The sequence below is a fragment of the Falco punctatus genome (assembly GCF_963210335.1).
Source record: "Falco punctatus genome assembly, chromosome: 8".
In the NCBI taxonomy this organism is placed as follows: Eukaryota; Metazoa; Chordata; class Aves; order Falconiformes; family Falconidae; genus Falco; species Falco punctatus.
In genome coordinates this window covers 65485188-65504313 of record NC_137588.1, presented here as the reverse complement: position 1 = coordinate 65504313, position 19126 = coordinate 65485188, and the positions used below count along the sequence as shown (strand labels likewise).

General features: G+C 42.8%; 1 protein-coding gene across 3 annotated transcripts; it reads left to right on the top strand.

Annotated features, from left to right (window-relative positions):
* On the top strand, positions 1-18835 carry NDFIP1 (Nedd4 family interacting protein 1). Of its 3 annotated transcripts, none has more exons than XM_080398191.1 (8): positions 1-187; positions 10232-10319; positions 11494-11624; positions 12636-12723; positions 12898-13022; positions 14757-14823; positions 15427-15532; positions 17896-18835. In XM_080398191.1, the coding sequence occupies exons 1-7, from the start codon at positions 143-145 to the stop codon at positions 15528-15530; spliced, it is 648 nt and encodes a 215-aa protein (XP_080254317.1). In that variant the 5' UTR covers positions 1-142; the 3' UTR covers positions 15531-15532; positions 17896-18835. The 3 variants fall into 3 exon arrangements, with proteins under 3 accessions (XP_080254317.1, XP_080254315.1, XP_080254316.1); XM_080398189.1 differs by having other exon boundaries at positions 17864-18835; XM_080398190.1 differs by having other exon boundaries at positions 17841-18835.
* Positions 18836-19126: the final 291 nt, after the last annotated feature.

The following is a 19126-nucleotide window of genomic DNA, read 5'->3' as shown; positions in this document are numbered from 1 at the left end:
GAGCGTGACGGGCGGAGGGCGGGAACGGAGCCGCAGCGAGGAGCGACCCGACTGCCGCCGCAGCGCCCGTCGGGAGGCGGCCGGGCAGTGCCGCCGCCCAGGTCCTCCGGCTCCGCCGCTCGCTCTCTCCCCTGCGAGCGTCATGGCGGCCGCGGCCGCCGAGCCCAGCAGCGGCCGATACCAGCAGGTGAGGGGGGCGGCGGGCACGCGAGCGCCGCGGCTCTGTAGGCCGCGCAGGGGAGTGGTGGAGCCCAGGGCCGGGCGGGGACCTGCCGCCGCTGCGCTGTGGGGCAGGGTGACGCTGCCGCCTCCTGCGCCCCGCGGCTGCGTCCCGGGGAGTCAGGCGGTGGCTCGGCCCTGGCCCGAGGCAGGGCGTCTCCCGGGGCGGCGGGCGGGCCGGGGCCCGGCCTGCGGGCGCCGCTGTCCCGCTGCGGAGGGAAGGGGGAGAGCGGGGCGGTGACTGGACTCGCGGCCTCCGGTGGCGGCGGCAGCAGCGCCTGGGGCGGAGGCCTGGGCTGCCCGCAGGGGCGCGGCGGGCGCCGCCGACGGCCGGGCCGAGCTCATGTTGCGGTGCTGTTCACCGCCGGCTGCGGGGCCGCGCTGCCGCAGGCCTCTCGCCGGGGCCGGTGTCTGCCGGGGCCGGCCTTGGAGGGAGGCGCGGCGGAGGGACCGGAGCGACCTTGCGCGCAGGGTTCCGGCCCTGCTGGCCGTTTTCCTCTCTGGCCTCCAGCGATGCTGCGGAGACGCTCCGCGGCCCCGGTTCCAGCCCGCAGGTGAGCGAACTTGCTCTGTGTTGTCTCTAGATCACTGTCAGTTTTGCTTTATGTTTTACATGAGATGCATATGAAATCCCTGTAGGCCGGAGGCTGCCCTTAAAGAGCTCTCCCATAAATTTGAGGTTGTTCTTCCTTCCCTGCTTCCTGAAGGAAAGGATGTGTCTTTCCAAGAGTGTCAGCCTCACAGAATTTGGGGTCATTTGGGCCCCGCTGTGTGACCCAGCTCCCACTGGCACGCATTTCTGATGTGCAGACGTGGAGGCTTTTCTGCTTAAAGTAAGGGAGAAATCCTTTAAAATGGTAGCCATTTCTCTCCTGTTTAACCAAGGCTCTTGGAAGGAATAGCTGTGTTATGACTCTGTCTTGGTAGCAATTTCAAGTGTGGGTGGGCTCGCTCTTTTTAGAATACAAGATGCCCCTTCCCATTGGCATAGAATGTTAGTCTCATTATGACAGCTGGAGGCTTCTGGTTTTTACGTACTAGAAAGTTAAGTAAAACTTAGGGGGTTTGGGGTTTTTTTTTATATTCTGTGCAAAACAGATGTGTTCACTTACAAAGACAAATCTCTTTGTGGTTGTTCTCGGAAATGATAGGTACAAATAAGCAGGTCTCTTTACTAGTCATCTTTCCCATTGGAGTCCTGCGACCCTGACAAACATTTTCACAAATGTCTTTTACAAAGGGATCTAGCTTTGTGTCCAGTCACCTTGTGGCTGTGGAAATTGGTGACAAAATGTGCTGAAGGACTTTCTTGCGTTGCTCTTCAGTGACTCTGTACCTGACTGATAAGCACAATCCTGGTTTCCTTAAAGAGAAATGTGTAAAGCTGTTGTTTCACCAGATCCCGCTAACACATCAGGCAGACACACAGCAGACACCACTGTTGCTCTAGAGCATAACTGCATGGTACTGCAGAGATCAGGGAGGCAGGCTGTGCCCCAGAGGATTTATACTGCTAAAGACAAACAGGTAACGGAGGCCCCACAAAATGAGTGGTTTAGCTGGAGTGTGGAATCAGAAACTCGCATGTAAATAAATATATTTTTATGTAGCTATTTAGAAACTGCTGTTTTTCCCTCACCCTCTGCCAGAACCATGGTATTTGTATGTGTTGTAGAGTGTGTTATTGCTGAACTGGCTCCTAATGCTTGTGTTGCTCCAATAAACCCTGCAAGCTGTGAAACTAAAGATGCGGAATTGGTATTTAGATGAAGAGGAGATGAGAGGGTGGGAGAGTCTCTCTAGCATTAAATGTATCTATTTTCTTTCCATACATTGAAACCTGTTGTGTGTATGCATGTACAATTAATGAATGCATCATGTGCCAGCAAATAAAGACTTGCAGTGAATTGGTAACTGTAAGGACTAGTGCTGAGTTACAGGGTCCAGTGAGTGCTGGAGGTAGCCTGTAGAAATTCAGAACAAGCTCATTTAATCTTTTAAATTCCTGGATTCAGAGGCAATGGAGGAGAACTGAGAATTTTACAACTTGATTGTGTGTGTGTGGGGGGGGTGATAAGGGTAATACATTAGCAGATTTTGTTACATAGTTAGGCGATTCCTGTACAGCTAAATGCGACCTACCATCCGAGCATGCCAGGGTCACATAGCTCCTGCTCTGCAAAGTGTTACTAGTGTATTGACCTGTGTGTAGGAGCGGCACTGTTGAGGTGTGGGCACTATTTGAATGTGTACATTATTTGTAGGATTCCCTGAATGTGTCTATTTTGAGGGGAAAAAAAAAAGGTGTTAGTTAATGAAGATGACCTCAGGACAACAGAAATTGGTAACTGAGTTTGAAACCTGTGTGTTTCTTCTTCCACCCTGTTCCGCAGCCCGTGCTGCCCTGCAGGTGGGGGGTGCTGCCCCTGCACCCCAGCAGCCTCTTTTGCTGAAAACTCACAACCTGTGTCCGTTCACTAATACATGCAGCGTTAAAAGGGTGTTCAGTGGCATAGGATTTATTTTCTAAAGCTGGCTTTCTAGCACTTGTGCTTTGTTTTGGCATTAGATAATCTGATAAAAAATAGCCTGTGATGACGCCTGTCGATGGATGTGGCAGTCTGATCTAATATACTGAGGAAGCGCAGCTTGATGAAGAGTAAAGCTAAGACTCCAGAGAAGAGAGCTCTGCTTTTCCAGCCCCTTTCTGTCAGGAGCGCAGGCTGGGGCAGCGTGCAGGAGCCAGGCAAGGTGGACCAGGGCAGACTGCTGGTTTTGGTTCCTCCTCTGTGGACTGGCTAATGGGGCCTTGGTGGTGGTGGGAATGGGAGATATTTGGGAGGAAGAAAGGCTGCAGCACGCCCTGGTAGTGTTATTCTGGGTGGTGTTGCATCCCAAAAAGGGACACTGGGAGGCTGTTGTCATTTAGACCTGCCTTTGGGAAAGCTGAACAAAGATGTTGCTGGGATTTGGTGGCTTAATGTCTTTTGAGGATAACCACTGGATTGTGAATTCAGTGGCAGAACTGCATGTCGTCCTTAGCATAGAGACTAGTCTCCATTCTGCAAAAAACAGCCAGACTTTTAATAGGTTTATTTACGCTGTGTGTTAACAGAGGCATGCTTTTTACTTGAAGCATTTGAAAATGTATGTGATTTATGTAATGTAAACCCACCTAGAAAAGGTAGGTGTGTTAAGTAATGAAGGTGTACTCCTTTTTAAAGTGGCATTTCTTCCTGTTCCACTTGTTGAAGGTTTACATGGATCATGAATCATTTTGTAAGGGGAGGTGTCTATGAGAAACGTAAGGAAGAAAAATTTTGCCATTTGCTTGGTTTTCTTTCAGTGAAACTGTAGAAGAAATATGTTTCTGAAGATCTAGTGTGAATACAGTTTAAATCCATGAAGGATCTCAATACTTACTCAGTATCTGGGAAAGCAGAGGAGCAGACATCAGTTGCCACCTCGTGCTTACCTTAAGCTTGTATTTAATTTTTCAGTTGCAAAGGGGCACACAGATTGAAACTAAAAGATTAAAATATACCAAATCTTATAATGTCAGCAGTTAGAATTAGTGATGTTAGTGGCTATTTTTTTCCAAGGTACTTGTAGTATGCAGAAGATGTGCTTGCTAAAGATACAGGCAACTGATAAGAAAGGAAATTTTCAGGGCAGTTTGTTTTTACATTTTTTTTTTATTTTCTTGGGTTTTGTATTCAGATAAGTAGAATAGAAGATGTCAATTGACATAAAAACAGTAAAGATTTTTTTAAAAGTTGTGGAATAAAATCACATTTCTTGCACAGCTGCCACTCTGAGGTTCTGCTGCAGCATTGTCTGAAGTGGCCCAATGTGCAGGCTGATCTGAGCTCAGGTGACTAAAATCTCACCGCTTTGTTCTGAAACAACCACTTCTGTAGGCAGCAATACCTGTCAGGTGAGTTTGCAAGGTTTTAGTGATTCTGTGTGAAAAAGTAATTACAGAATTAAAATGCATTCTGTCTCTAAAACTCAAAGGACTCAGGACAGGCAGTGAAACAGTAGTAGTCCAGTATTACCACATAGCTAGTGTAACAGGAGAAAATAGCCTTGCATGCAACCTTTGTAATAAAATATTATCTCGAGTATCAGGATTGCGCTGGACTCTTAGTTGGACTTCTTTGGTGACTTTTTCTATCATCGATAAAATTCAGTGGGGCTCTGTCCCCATCTGGGAAGCAGATGTAGGAACAGGCCCTCAGGCCTTTGGGTTCTTAAGTGGCTGTCAGGAATGTGGTACCTCTTTATGCGGCCTTGGCATTGTGTCTTAAAAGTAATCATACCAAAAGCAAGTTGCAGAGGTTCCATGTGTGTGTGAACTCTGCTTCTTTGTCATTGGGACTAATGAGAAAAATGCAATATTAAGGTGTATCCATTCTGTTCTCCTACTACCTCTTCTTGTGAAATTTCCAAATTTGATACATAGTGCCACAATGGGATTTTTTTTTCATTGAAGGTAATGTAACATTCTTCATATGACAGTTAAAAAAATGTGATGTTTTAAAATGCCTAAAAGATGCAGAGGTTTTTCTGTTATGTCTTAGTATCCAGAAAAATGTTAATCTGATCCTAAATGTTATGGTATGGCCTTATGCTTTAAGTGTGGGAAATTGTTACAGCTATCTAAGATTAAAACCTACTTCTTCTGCATTAAGACCTTGAACACTCAAATCTAAGGACAGTATGTAGGCGCAGGTTTGTGCTGGCCCAAGTGCTTGTTTATGGTCTAGCCAGACCAGTATAATTCGCCGTTTAAACAGAGGCAAGGGAATTGGATCACTCTGTTTCCCAGGACTGAGGTGTTATTTCCATGTTGTCAGGCCATTAACTGCAGTGAGTCAGTGAATAACGACACCCTCGTGGGTTGTATTTTGTTGGGCACAAAATACATTTTGATTTGTGTTTTTTACCTTGGTAGCTGGGAGGGTTGTTGCAAACATACCCTTCAGGTGGATGCTCCCTCTGGTTTCTGGTTCTTGCCCAGTGCCGTGAGTCCTGCTGAGCGGGCGTAGCTGTGTGCTCACTGTGTGGCAGGGAGCTGGTCCAGCTGGAGGGGTGGGGGGATGGGGAAGGTATGTTTTGGGAAGGGGAGTGGGGAGTGGAGGCATGGTTTTCAGTGCTTTATTAAAATGAAGGAGTAGCTCAGGTTGGCAGGGACCTCAGAAGGCGCCCCCCAGAGCTGGGCTGTGCTTGGGGCCCTGGGGAGAATCAGTTCCCCAGCACAAGGCTTGGGCAGGAGCATCAGCATTTCCCCAGTGTGGGGAGAAGCCAGGGAAGAGTTTGCTTAGACAGCATGCCCCCCGTCCCCTCGCCCTGACGGCCCGGCCCACCGTGCCCCGGTGATGGGCGAGTCACCTAAAAGCTGCACAGCCCACCCCATGCGGTGGTGCCTGAGCGCAGGGAGCTGGAGTAAACAACGCTATTCGGGGCTGTCACTCTCCTTTGGTTAAATGAACTGGAAGTGCCTACGGGAGAAAACAGTTATTTGCTTGTCAAGTAGAGGGCTGATGAATGTGGGTTGACTTGTGTAATAGCTTATCATTTTTCCTGCTGATTAATAAGCTGATATTAAGATATAGGAGTTTGCAACAGCATTGGGCAAAAGTCAGGATTTCAGATCGGGGTACGTTTAAAGTGAAGCTTAAGTCAGTAGAAGTAATTCTCTTCTTCACAGTTGCTAGCAACTTTTTGTCTACTTCTGAAAGGTCAGAGACAGGGAAGGAAGAAAGTAAGGGGTGTTGCAATGGGAATGAGGTGTAAGCTTTTTGTGGGCAGGCTGTTGTCTTGCTGGGGTACTCTCAAATTTAGTGGAGATACAGATTTTTATTTATTCTTTTTTTTAACATTTGGCTTGCAAAGGTTATGATTTCATTGTTCTGAAAAAAATCAATTCTGACACCTTTTTAAAAAAAATGGATTCTCTTTCTGTCATTAGCCTAAATATCTGGCTTTTTTAAATCTCAGAGAAACCATAGTAACAATAACAATGAGATCTGATTAGGGTTATCTTCATTCTAGAATTCCTGTGTGGGCTTTCGGTGCAGTTTTACTTTGCGTGCACAAACATAAAATAAGAACTGAAATGCAGTAAACATTGATGATGTGTGGCTGAGGTAATACATTTACTGATGATACATTGCTAAAGGCGAAGCTTGTAGTAAGAATATTTGTATGCAGCCTAGGACTTGGGGCAGGGAGAGGTTAAAAAAAAATATCCAAAGCTGTGTCAGCAGCCCATGTACTAAGGGTAGAAAATTTGGAAGAAATAAATATATTTATTGGAAATGCTGTCCTCGACGTTTGCGTGGAAATATTTTGTAAGTTTTGAACTTAATGCTACTGCACTGCATGTATAAATGTGATACATCTCAGCCAGGGGGCAGTGGCAGACAAAGGCAATGTCTTACTCAGAGCCAAGCTTCTGATGGTGTTTTTTTTGAAAATAAATGTCCCTGGGTCTTACCCTGTTCTATCAGGCAACTTTCAACAGCCAGACTTTTGGTTTAATAACTGTATGCATTGCTGTAAAGACTACCTTATTTTTTAATGCCACAAATACAAGAATCAGGCTTTAAAATCCATCAGTGAATCAAAGAAAGAATACCCTTCAGCCTCTGCAAAATAGGCTGAAGTCAAACACTGCTTTAATCAGGTTCTCTGCGTTCTGTGATCTCTCAGCAGCGGCCCGAGGGGGAACTGCCCGCTACACAAACCTGAGTAGCAGTAGCGAGTAGCGCAGCCTTCCTTGTTGTGTACCTGGTGCTGCATGGGGCAGGTGGAACTCAAGAGGCCATGGCAGCAGGGCCATGTGAGGCCTGATGACTCATTCTTCCCATCACATGAACCCTTGCTGCTTTGATAATAAGCACTGAGTTGAATTTTAGAAGCCTGGAATCGTTAGAAGGGCTGGAAGGCATTTGTGTACCTTGTCCTTCAGAGGAAAAATCTGTTTTCTGTAACTGTATACTTTCTATAGCCTCTAGCTCGACCTTAAAAAGTAACTGCGTTTTTTGTGTCATCACCTGAATTGTGATGGTTTGAAGCCAGCAGTGAGTTCAGCTTGGTTTCTCCCACATGATATGTTATAAAATACACTCTTTTCCAATAGTAAAAAAGAAATACGTAAGAATTCCAGTGGTAGAAATTAATATTACACTTATCTGTGTCCTGTTTTGTTTCATCTCTTCCAGTGTTGTCATATCTAGTGCTTTCCTTCCCCCTCCTTGGTGTTGTACTTTTAGGCTGTATATGTAGTCTTTCTTAGAAACATTAGGGGTTTAATTTCTGCCAGCCCTGACTAAGGGAGTAGGTAATGCAGAGCATGTGGTATCCAGGGAGTATCCCTAGCATGTCAGAGTCTTTCCTCCTTCGGTAATAGACTGGGTGCTGCGGAGGCAGAAGAAAAAAAAGGGGAGAAGTATTGAATTTTCATGGACAGACTGAAAATAAGCATGGTGGAGTATTTTCTGAGAATTTATAGACTGAAGAGCTGGGAGACCAAATCAGCTTATTTCACTCTGGGTTTTACTGGGTTATCGCGCAGTTGCCCCTCTCATACGCGTGCAGGCTGCTCTTGAATTTCTGCAGCAGTGCTCTCTTTTTAAAAAAAAAATATCTTTTTTTAAAGCTTATTAATAGGCAATTCACAAGTTTGCATTTTGTTCTAATGACTCAACTCCATGGGGTTTGTAAAATAAGGTATTTTTGTTTCTTTATAAGGGTTCATGCTGAGTTAGCTAGTTTGAAAAAGATGGAGACACATTGTTGTTGTAGGAGTTACTGGAGATTACCCTGTTAATTGCTCGGCGCCCTGAGGCTAATTAAAGGTGCTGCCATCGAAGCAGGTACCTGCCACCTCTGCAGCCTCGCTCCTGAGGCACTGGAAGGGATTGATCTGGTATGGGTTCACATCTGTCCGGGAGCCAGCATTTTTGATGCCTCCTGCTGACAGTCGCAGCATCTGTGCTAGGAGGTGCTTTTGGTGTAATACGGATTACATTTTCATCTGGATCACTAAATTTCTTCTTCAAGGAAGTGGTTCAGCTTTGTGCCATGTGGGGAGTTGAAAGCTTGGGGCTGACCAGCTCGCTCCCTCTTTGGTTTTTTTTATCACCTCTCCGGTTTGGAAAATGTGAATGGGGAGAGGATGGAGGCTTGCTCTTAGAGTAGCAAGGTGAGCTTTGTCGGATAGTGAAACAGAATGCAGTGCTGTGATGTTCTGTTGTTTTGGTACAGCTGAACTGGGTGACAGTGCTATTGAATTTTTTCCAGTGCTTCCTCCTGTTGTTTCTTCCCCTCTCTGCCTCTCATCTGACCCCTTGGACCTGCCAGCAGAACCGCTAAGTGTTGTTGCCTGCTCACACAACTAATTTAAATTAGTTTTTTTTAATTAGTTTTAATTTAAATTGTCAGGTTAAACTCCTTTAACGGCAGGTGTGTTTAAGTCTTTCTGGCGTAAGGGATGTGGGGAGGTGTGACACATCAGCTATGCTGGCAGGATGGGGAGGAAGGTGGCCTCCTTACCTAGGAGGTGAAAAGCCAGCAGGGACATTGTGTCTGGCCACAGTGCAATGAACCATGGACTTGCAGTTACTCCTTCTGTGTGTGCTCGCAGTTGTGCAGCTGATGGAAGCGTGCAGCAGTCTAGTTAATGGCAGAGAAAATGAAACGATTCATGCTCTTCTCAGCAAACTTGTAGGACTTGGATGTGTCACGATTCAGACAGGCAGCTGTGCTTTGGATGCAAATGTCCAATCAATTGCACTTAAAACATCTCAAAAAAGTTTTGGCTTTGACTTTCACGGAGGGCATGGATGTAGTCTGATCTTAGGCAGCAAAAGGAATAAAAACCTGAGACACACAACAGTTATGTATAAAAGAAGACCTTCCTTTAGAAGTGTGAGCTGATTTTAATTTTTTTTCTTGGTAATACATACAAGTAAAACAAGAACATATGCCCACCCCCTCACCCTCCTGCATTAAATGGTTGGTAATAACTTGAATGGCAACGTGCCTCTCCAAAGAAAAGAAAGCAAAATGTCATGGATGGCTTGAAGAATATTAGCACGGGTGAGCAGGAGGGATAGTTCAAGAAGCTGTTGAAGAAGTTGCAGGGTTGCTATTGTTTAGTGGTGATTACAAAGGAGGAGGGTAGTACTTTTCTGTTCAGGCCAGTGGTTTAGTCCCAAGGTGCTCTTTTGAAATGAGTTGTCTTTCTGCATACAACCTCAGCATCTTTGTTGACGCGGTGATGAGAAATGGAAAGAAGAAAAAAGAAAAATTAAATGGCAGCTGATTTCTCATTTCCTTTCTGGTGCATTCTGCTTTGAATGCTTCTGGCCTGGTATTGCTGGCTTCTCTGATCAAAGCCTGGTGTGCCTACCTGCTTCATGTGGCACTGTATATTTGATGAGCTGTTTGGTTATTTATACAGAACCTGTGGGAAGCACAGTGCACAAAATAAACTTTCTCCTTTTCAGTAATGCAGTGTGAAAGTTTGAAGGGAAATGCCAAGATGCATGCTTGTATGTATCATTATATAATGTCTCCATGTAAAAAAAAAAAAAAAACAGCAAAGCCACAGGCAGCAGTGGTTTTGGTGTGTATCTTGTGATATTTCTTTGACTAAAACAGATGCAACTGCAGCTCCTAAGCAGTGTGAGCTGAGGAATCTGAGGAAGTACCAGAGAAATGAAATGGTATTGAAAAGGTATGTGCTGTGCTTTGTTGAAGTCCAGGTGTGTGAGGATGCAATGTAAAAACACATTAAAACTGAGGTGGCATGTTGATTGTTTAAAGTGGGAGTGCTTCAGAGAGAAGCTGAGCAGCTGCTCATATGTCCTATGGTGTCATAGAACAGTCGTCTTCTTCCAGAAGAGTCTGTTGTGTGCAAATAAAACTGGGGCGGGGGGGAGGGAATTTTTGCAGAACTCGAGAAACCCTGTTAACCTCTCCTCTGTGTGGGTCTGTTCAGCTGCAGAATGAAGAGGAGCCAGGCGAGTCTGCATCAGTGGTGAATGACGCCCCTCCACCTTACAGCAGCATTTCTGCAGAAAACACAGGTAAATTCAACTGCAAGGAAACAGCTAAGTTTGCTCTGTTGTTCCTTCTTACTTGTTTTTATTACTGACAGATGGCATTGTAGCATCCTTACCAAGGCTGCGAAGGATCAGAATTGATCCAGAGAGACTGTTGTTACTTGGGGTTTAGAAGATGCATTTTGGCTACATTCATCTGATGTCATACCATCAAGTGGTGTTCAAGTTACATTTCACAGTGTTCTTGGTAGATCGAAGACAGTTCAAAATCAAAGTGCTGTGAAGATTTGTGGTTCCCCTCTCATTATTTGGCATTTGGATGATGCTGTGCTCCTTCCAAAAAGGACTTGTTACTTAAAAGGGATTAAAGAATTCACTCTTCCTGCAGTTCTCAGCAACTGAGTACTTGGTCATAAGAATTATACTTATTCTGAGTCATTATACTGTCATGTCACTCGTAGCTTTTAGCAAACCAGCTTGTTTTGTGCCGATTATGTATCAGGGTATTTTGGCTGAGGTAAATCTTGCAATTTATTTTTTCCCCTCCAGTACTTTCAGAGTCAGCTGTTTAAATAAGATTTGTGAATAAAATGCAGCGTACTGTCAGCCTCTCAAATAGCCAGCTGGCTTTGGATAGAAGTTTGAATACTGTGTTTCTTGAGCTGCTTGTTGAGTGTCCTGCCTTGGCACAGTAACCATAAAGATGTCCCACCAGTTCTGGTTCCTTAGTGTGTGTCAGCAAGTGGTGCTCAGAAATGCTATGTTTGATTTTTGCTCCAATCCCTTTCCCCTCCATCAGAAAACAGTTTGAAGTCTGTCTCTGGACAGATTGGTCACCAGTGGCCTGAGGCTTGCAGTGATCCTTTGACTCACTCAAACCTCTTGGATTTGAAAATACAACTACTTCTGTTTATTGAAGTTAGGAGAGACACAGCATGTATCACTGTTTTAAAAAATTAAGTACAGCCAGGTATGTTAAAGCAGTGCTTTGTATATTACTTGGTATTACAAGGTACTCCTGTTTTTCACTGTTTTAGGATGGGAAGAGGCTAGAAGGGTGGGTAGGGAACAGAAGGGGCAGGCTTCAGCACTATGGGATACTGGGGTCTTTTGAAGTCATCTGAAACCCTTCTTATTCCCCACGTGGCGTTCTTAAGGAACCAACGAGTTACCTTCTGTATAACGGGGTTTTTTTCAGCTTATTTTGACTACAAGGATGAGTCAGGATTTCCTAAGCCTCCATCTTACAATGTGGCCACAACACTGCCTAGTTATGATGAGGCAGAGAGAACCAAGGCTGAAGCCACAATTCCCTTGGTTCCTGGAAGGGTGAGTATGCCGGCTGTATGTCTTCCACATTTCTTGTGTAGAGTTTATGGTTTAACTCCTGCTGATCAAGTATCATGACTTTTTTCTTTCTTCTTTATTTTTGTTGTTTTGTTGGGGTTTTTTTTAAGCTTTCTGGGGTAGTGATATTGCATACTCCTAAGAGTTCTGTAGCAATTTTTTTTTGTTGTTTTGGTTGTTTGTTTTTTTTAATTTTCCTCTGGCTATGATGATGTAAAACATCTCAGTAATGCCAGCATGTGCTATCCAGATTACTTTGGCAAGCTGACAGAGGCACTGTACTGTAGCCATGTGCACTGCCACTGGTTGGGGTTTTTCTTGTTTTTAATTTTCTTTTATTAAGAGATTTAGGGTTATTTGTTCCACCATCTAGCATATCTACCTTGATACTCCTGCTGCTTGCTTATTTGACTTTTCCAGAGGTCAGTGTAGCTGGTACAAGGATGATAAAACCATTCTGTCAGAATGATATTTTTAAATTTTTTTAATTTCCTTTTGTTTTTTCAACGCTGTCTCTTGTTCAGCCTCTTCTTCTGCCCCTGCTAGCATTAGATGTTCACTGTTCGTTGTACTTCTGTGCAGAAGCCAAATTCCTTGCTGAGATGATAAGTTTAATTTTTTTATGAATAGGGGAATTCCTTACAGTAAGAACAAGAATATCCTGGATCTTGACTATCCTAAAAATAAACAAGCATATACATAAAATTTGTATTATGTATATAGTTCATGGCTTGCCTCATCTCAGGATGAGAAGCAGGAATTTTTCCTCCTTGCATTTGTAGCCTTTTGAGATTCAGGATTCCAGGCCCCTGCCCCATGGAGGAATTCCCTTAAATGTAAATGAAGCATTTTGTATCCCTCCATTGTATGCTGCTTTTTGAGGGTTATACAATTTGCTGGCCCTTTCTTGAAGAGCCACATGCAGAATTGGGATTGCCATGTGGGTTGGACTGATTTAAATCCACCCATGTCTTGTCTCCCTTTAATTTGCAGGATGATGACTTTGTGACACGGGATGACTTTGACGACACCGACCAGTTGAGGATAGGAAATGACGGCATTTTCATGCTAACTTTCTTCAGTAAGTACATGGTGGAACTCAGTGTTTTTAGGGAGTGACCCAAAATAGCTGTTTTCACGCTTAATGCTTATGTAGCACCAGGAAAAACCTGTGTGTGAGGATTTTATGGTTTTTCCTTTTTTTCCTTTGAATGTAAAGAGGGCTTAACCTGCAGCTTTTATCCTACTTTCTCAGTGGCATTCCTCTTCAACTGGATTGGATTTTTCCTGTCTTTCTGTCTGACTACTTCAGCTGCAGGACGATACGGGGCCATTTCTGGGTTTGGTCTGTCTCTTATTAAGTGGATCCTTATTGTCAGGGTAAGTAGTGTAGTGCAAAACACACAAATGGTGGTACTCTTTTTTTAATTATTATTATTATTATCCCCCCCTCCCTCCAGCTTGTTTTTATGTTCCTTATACCAAAGTTACACATGTAGCTGTTTATAACACAATAGATTGAGCCCCTTATTTACTAAGAACAGTGGGTTTTCATCATGCTGCCCTGTTTATGTGCTGGAATTATTATAATAATTAAATAATAATAAAAGAGAATAAAGAGTCCACACCCAACTATGGTGCTGTCTGATAGAGCCACTGTATTGGTTTGGAATGTGTTTGTGTGTTGAGCAGTAACAATGACTGATCTTTGTAAAATGTTTATCCAGGTAAATCAAGCTCTGCTGTTAGCACAGGGATGTTTGTCTCCAGTATGCTGTTCCTTAGGTGCTCCTTGGAGGGGGGAAAGTCTCTAAAACGTTGGATAGCAGATGAGGAGAGGGGAAATAGGGACTTAGGCATTAGGAGGGGTGAGGTTCTCTTCTTTTGGCTGGAAGAGGCAGGCACCGTTTTGTCTGTGACACGGATGGGAGAAGCCCACTGGTGCCCTCTGGTGCAACGTGCCTGCGGCACAAGCAGGAGAGGATCAGGGGGAAGCACACTTTTCTGTTTTATTTCCACAAAAACTCGGGGCATATCCAGGCTGTTAAAATATCCACTGTGCTCCCCTCCACCAGATCACACAGGGAGAGGAAGGGAAGGACTGATCAGAGCCTAGTTCCAGAGAAACCTTTCTAGAAGGGGGATGTGAGGTGTGGGATGTAAAGGTGCTGATGCCAGAATAAATGGGAAAAAAAAGCCAAAATATTTTTTGGAGGGACTGGGAGAAAATACTTCTATCAGAAAAGCTTTATCTCTGGGGCCTGTGAAAATGGCATGCAGAGATCCTGGGCTGAAAGTTTGAATTTCAAGCAAAAAGGCTTGTTAGCTTTGAGTAAGTAGAAGCAGAGAGCGTTAGTGTTAGGGCTGGCACTTCATACCTAATCTTTGAGGCTAGGAGTTAAAATTTGTAAATACAGCATCTGTTAACTGTTTCTGTAGAAAGTTAAGCTTTTTGGGGTCATCTTTTAAAAGTGGTGTTAAGAACCATTTGCTGGACTAGGAGGTGTGACAGAAACAGGTGACCTTAACTGGATTTGATTTAAACTTTGATAACAGGCTTACCTTTTGTTAGGTCTTTAAGCTTGAATAGAATGAAAACACAAAAAATTACACTGTATTTACCACCGACATAGTGAGCTTAAGTGCTCTGATAGTGCCAGTGCCTTTCATTTCAATATGCAGTAATTTTCCCAATAGAAAATCTTGTCAAAGGGTTCCACAGATGTGGAATTTCTTTTTCAACCATACTTTTGTTTGCAGTCCAACCTTACAGTGTTGTAATTACTATGATGCACTGCTGCAAACCTGGTTTTCCCTTTCAGAAACTGCAACTGAGGTTGGATCAGACACGCGAGGGAAAATAGTATTTGACCAGTAGTGTTTGTCTGCTCCACTGATGGCAAGAGTTTGTGGCTGAGTGTTGAATCTGTTCCATTCCCCTTGGTTGGAGTTGGTCTGATGTGTGTAGAAAAACCTTAAATGAGAGTTCGTGGAGGTAGTTTGTTCCTTGCAGTCCTCATGCAGTGTCTTGTATGCAGTGGGCTTGATCTGGTTACTGCTGAAATTGGTGAGAAAAGGGGTCTTTTTTATTTGTTTTTTGTTTTTTTTTTTCAGTTCTCCACCTATTTTCCTGGTTACTTTGACGGCCAGTATTGGCTTTGGTGGGTCTTCCTTGTACTAGGTGAGTATTTGGGGCAGTGAGAGGGAATGCATGCTTAAAAACTTTGTAAAGTGCAATTAGGGCTTTTGTGAGCGTAGCTTTACTGGCTATTAAAATGCATGTGTACAGATGTAAAACTGAGATGTAACCCTCACAGTACTGCTCTTACTGAATGCCTTCTAGGTTTTAAAGGTACACAAAACTGCTGTCCTTTTGTTGTCCTTTCTTGGTGGCAGCATCCTATTTATCTCCCAGAAGAAGTAAAGAACGGACAATGCTTGTCTCCAATAGTAACTGATATTGTATCTGTTCTAATATCTTAAATGGAAGAGTGGGTTGTGGTCTTTATTTTTTTTCTCTTCTTTTTTCCTCCCTTGGACGTGACATGATCTCATTTGGAGTCAAAAGTTTTGTGATTACCTAAGGAAAGGTTGTTTATGAGATTTTCTGAAACTGTCATTGATTAAGTGTTATCGATAGCAAGAAAGCCTTGCATTTAGTCGGCTGTTGTGTGTCCTAGAAACTTAGGTCCCTCTGTACTGGTAATGGTGAGTTGAACCGCTTCCTCTCTAGTTGAAAAAGCAACACCTGTGTTAACTGGACAAATGTGTTTCTTCCATCTAGGTTTTCTGCTGTTCCTCAGAGGATTTATTAATTATGCAAAGGTTAGGAAGATGCCAGATACTTTTTCCACTCTCCCCAGGACCAGAGTTCTCTTTATTTACTGAAGGTAAACTTTCTGCTTTTCTCAGTTTGTTCTGTTTTGGTTTTTACTCTACTTAGTGACTCTTTTAGGCTAGACTTGTGTTTGCTTCAATATTTTCAGAACACAAGGCAGCAGAAAACAGTTGTTTCTTGGTATCACATGCAGAGCTGCTGTTTCCACAGAGTCCAGACTGCCTTGGTAGAGAGCAGAGGAATACCTGACATTTCGTCCAGAGTTTTTGCTTTGAGGAGTTGTATATTCATTAGATTCCATGATTTGAATTGTAAGAACAAAATTTCTGCCCCTTGGTATGGCAATGTGTTTGGCAAGTGTGCCTTTCAGAATAAATCACGTGCCTGAAACACGTGGTATGTCCTAAATGTGAGTAAAGGTCACAGAATATTGTTAAAAGATTGTGCCAGTGTCTTTGGCTTATGTCCCAGAAACAACAATTTGTCTGAATTTTGCGTGCTGTTTGAATTTTCTGCCAAGTTCCTGAAGAAATTAAACTGCACACCTTTGCTCTTTGAACACCCCTCCCATATATTTGAACATACCAGCTTGCCTGAATATCTCAAAAACCTTAAGGCCTGAAAGTCTTTCTCTTTAAGGCTGAACCTTAATGTTTCAGCCTTTTCTATGGGACTTTAAAGGAGGCTTAGGTAGTTGAACCCTTCTAGCATAATTCCCTGCTTACAGCAGATAATGGCCATGCCTTAACTGGCCCTCTCTCCCTCAGGGGAAGGAAATCCTCTAATGGTTGCTTCCCAAATGGTGAATGCAACATGATGCTCCCTTTAGAAACATCATAATAACACTAGATTTCTCCAAGACAGGATTGAAGCAATTGCAGCTGGGACAGCAGTATAAAGAAACCGAACAAAACCCAGCTTTAAATTGGGGGGTCATTAAATTGTTCAGCTTCTAAAACCGAGGCTTGATTTTTCCAAATGCATTTTCCTTTTATTAGAAACTGCAAACTGCATAAGATTCTGCTTCATTTCTAGTCTGTATGAGAACATGCTACATAAAACAGCATTTGTGCAGTGTTTTTTAGCTTGAGTTTTCCACTGGTGATAGCGTGTAAAAGTAGTTGAGTCAATTCATTGAAGTGTTTCAGTTCCGTTTAATAAAGTTATGTTTTATGACCTCCTCCAGGATTTGTAATATCCTCTCAAATTCCTGCTGAGTCACTAGAGGGTTTATTTCCCCCAGTTGTATGGTCATGTAATGTGAGTGTTTAAGCATCAGCTTTACCATCAGTTTGTTCTCACTGAACAATTTTTTTTTTTTTGCTGCTTTACTGAAACTATTTTTTCATTTCTTAAAGAAACTGTGTGGTTTCTTGTTGCACAGGCTTGAAATTTTTAATTTTTGAGACCTTGCTTATGAGGATGGAGGTGTAAAGTGTTTTAATTTTTTTATTATGTATTTGTTGGGGGGGAGGGGGTGTTGTAATTTTGCAGCTTTCAAAAAGCACTCTCTCTTTTATATATGTTGAGATAAATATCCAGAATACTTTCTAAATATTACAACTTTGGCACTTCCCCTACAATAAATCTTTAATCCTAAATTTTGAGCAGGGAAACCACAAAAGACTTGGATTTTCAGCATGTTATTGTTCTTAAGATTAGATTTCCACTGTAGGGCATAATGAAAAGCATATGGTGAATGATCATTTTCATTTTAGACCAGGGATAGTTTTTAGAAAACTAGGAGGGGAAGAATAATTAGTGCAAATAATATTTATGCAATAAATTATACAAATAAATCACTGAAAATAGGAACGGGTAAAGATTAAACTAATCAAAAGGTTCGTGTTTACTGTTCGGTCTGCGTGTGCTAGTAATGGGCATTATCCTTGGCAGTGTCTCAGCACAGTACATCAGCTGTATGACAAGTGGAGGTGGTTTATGTTGGATCTCAGCTTTAAACAGCTCTAGCCAGTATGGCCGGAATAGACAGTTTGTGAGAGCTGATGTCATGTTCACACCAGAACACTTGACAGGAAGATACAATACTCATAATCATCCTGCGTGGATGCAGCAACTAAAGACTGAGTCAGATTTTGTTCTCATAGTGTAAATGCACTTAATTCCATGCACCCGTAGGTTTTTATGCCAGTGTTTCTAAGAGCATCATCTGGTTTAGTTTCTGTGTTCCCCTAAGGAATTTTAACTCTTCAGAACTGTAAAATATGCAGAAAACTACAGAGCGTTTTGATAGAGTTAGTCATTGTGTACTGAGATACTTGATAAGCTTTAGACATCCTGCACTCTTTGTGAGCTACATCCTTCTGTTATCTAAAATAACAATCTAACTATAGTTTCAGTATTCAATATCCTTCTCTGACAGATGTTTTCTGGAAAATGTCTTCCTGCATATAGTGAATACTCCCTCAAGAAGCAACAGCACACCTGCAGGAAGTGAATCAAGACTCTGGAGCAGAAGAAAAATAATCACCTGCTTTAAAATAAATAAACGTACTGTTGGAAAACAAAACAAACAAACAAAAAAAGAGATGCATTTCTTTCTATTGGTTTCTAGGTGTAAAATTTTAATAATTAATGCTGAATTCTGTAATCATTAACTCATTAGTGGCTAATGTTTGAAAAAGCTGTTGCAGTTGAGTCTGTGGCGTGCTAATAAAGCCTTATATAGATTGTTTCTGTAGTGATTTTGGTAGCATGAGCCATGCCCAGGAGCCAGCAGGGGCCAGGCTTGCTTTATTTCCTCCTCTATCCTTGGAGCCAGTTTGGGCTCTGATCTGTCCTGTACAGCCTGTGTAATGCTGAGGGCCCAAAGGGATGACCTCAAAACTTGAAGTGGCTTTGCTATGGTTACACATCTTTCTGCTGTGTAAATCCGATAGCATCTGCGCTGTTGAGGGCTGAATGGAAAAAAATGGGTCTATGCGGTACAGATTCTTGAGGTATAAAACAAGTATTAATTTTTTGATAGTCTATATTCAATGTTGTAGTATACTTTACTTTCATACTGCCTACTTTTTTGGGCTATATAGGGATTTTCACGGTACACATTGGTAGTGTAAAAATTAAAGATCACGTTGCAACTTTGTATAAAAAATTACCTTGCAAAACAAAGGCTTTCCCCCCCCCCGCCCCTCTGGCTTGAGACTTGAGACAACTCCTAACATACCTGTAATTCTTGCTTTTGTAATTTGTGTTAGCAGAGACTATGATAGGTTATAAATGTAGATTTAATGTGCACTTCTGTGCTTTCTGCCAAGTGGTAATTCACTTCAGAGTTTTACTATGTTGAAACTGTAAATATAGCAAAACGTTAATAAATATCACTTATGTAGCAGTTTTTGCTGTAGAGCAGTGTTTGATTTGGTTTCAATGCTTTGTTGCACCTGGTTTTCGATTACATATGCAGATTATCTATGGGAATTTCATTGCTTTTCCACAGCAAGTGTACCGCAGATCTCCACTCCAAGGTGTCTTCCTTTTTGTAACCAGGTTTTCAAACCCCAAGACAGTCCTCAATGCCAGCCTGGTGGGTCAGGAAATGGTAATTCCATACATTTTGGGGGGGTGTTGGATTTTTTTTGTAGTTTCACATACAGAACTTACCTGCCTCATGACATGTTTTGTT

What these genes read in the sequence shown, in the direction of transcription:
- NDFIP1 (XM_080398191.1), top strand. Translation starts at nt 143, where the DNA reads ATGGCGGCCGCGGCCGCCGAGCCCAGCAGCGGCCGATACCAGCAG. An exon ending in CATTTCTGCAGAAAACACAG is followed by an intron (nt 10,320 to 11,493) that starts GTAAATTCAACT and finishes GGTTTTTTTCAG; the next exon opens with CTTATTTTGACTACAAGGAT. An exon ending in TTCCCTTGGTTCCTGGAAGG is followed by an intron (nt 11,625 to 12,635) that starts GTGAGTATGCCG and finishes TTTAATTTGCAG; the next exon opens with GATGATGACTTTGTGACACG.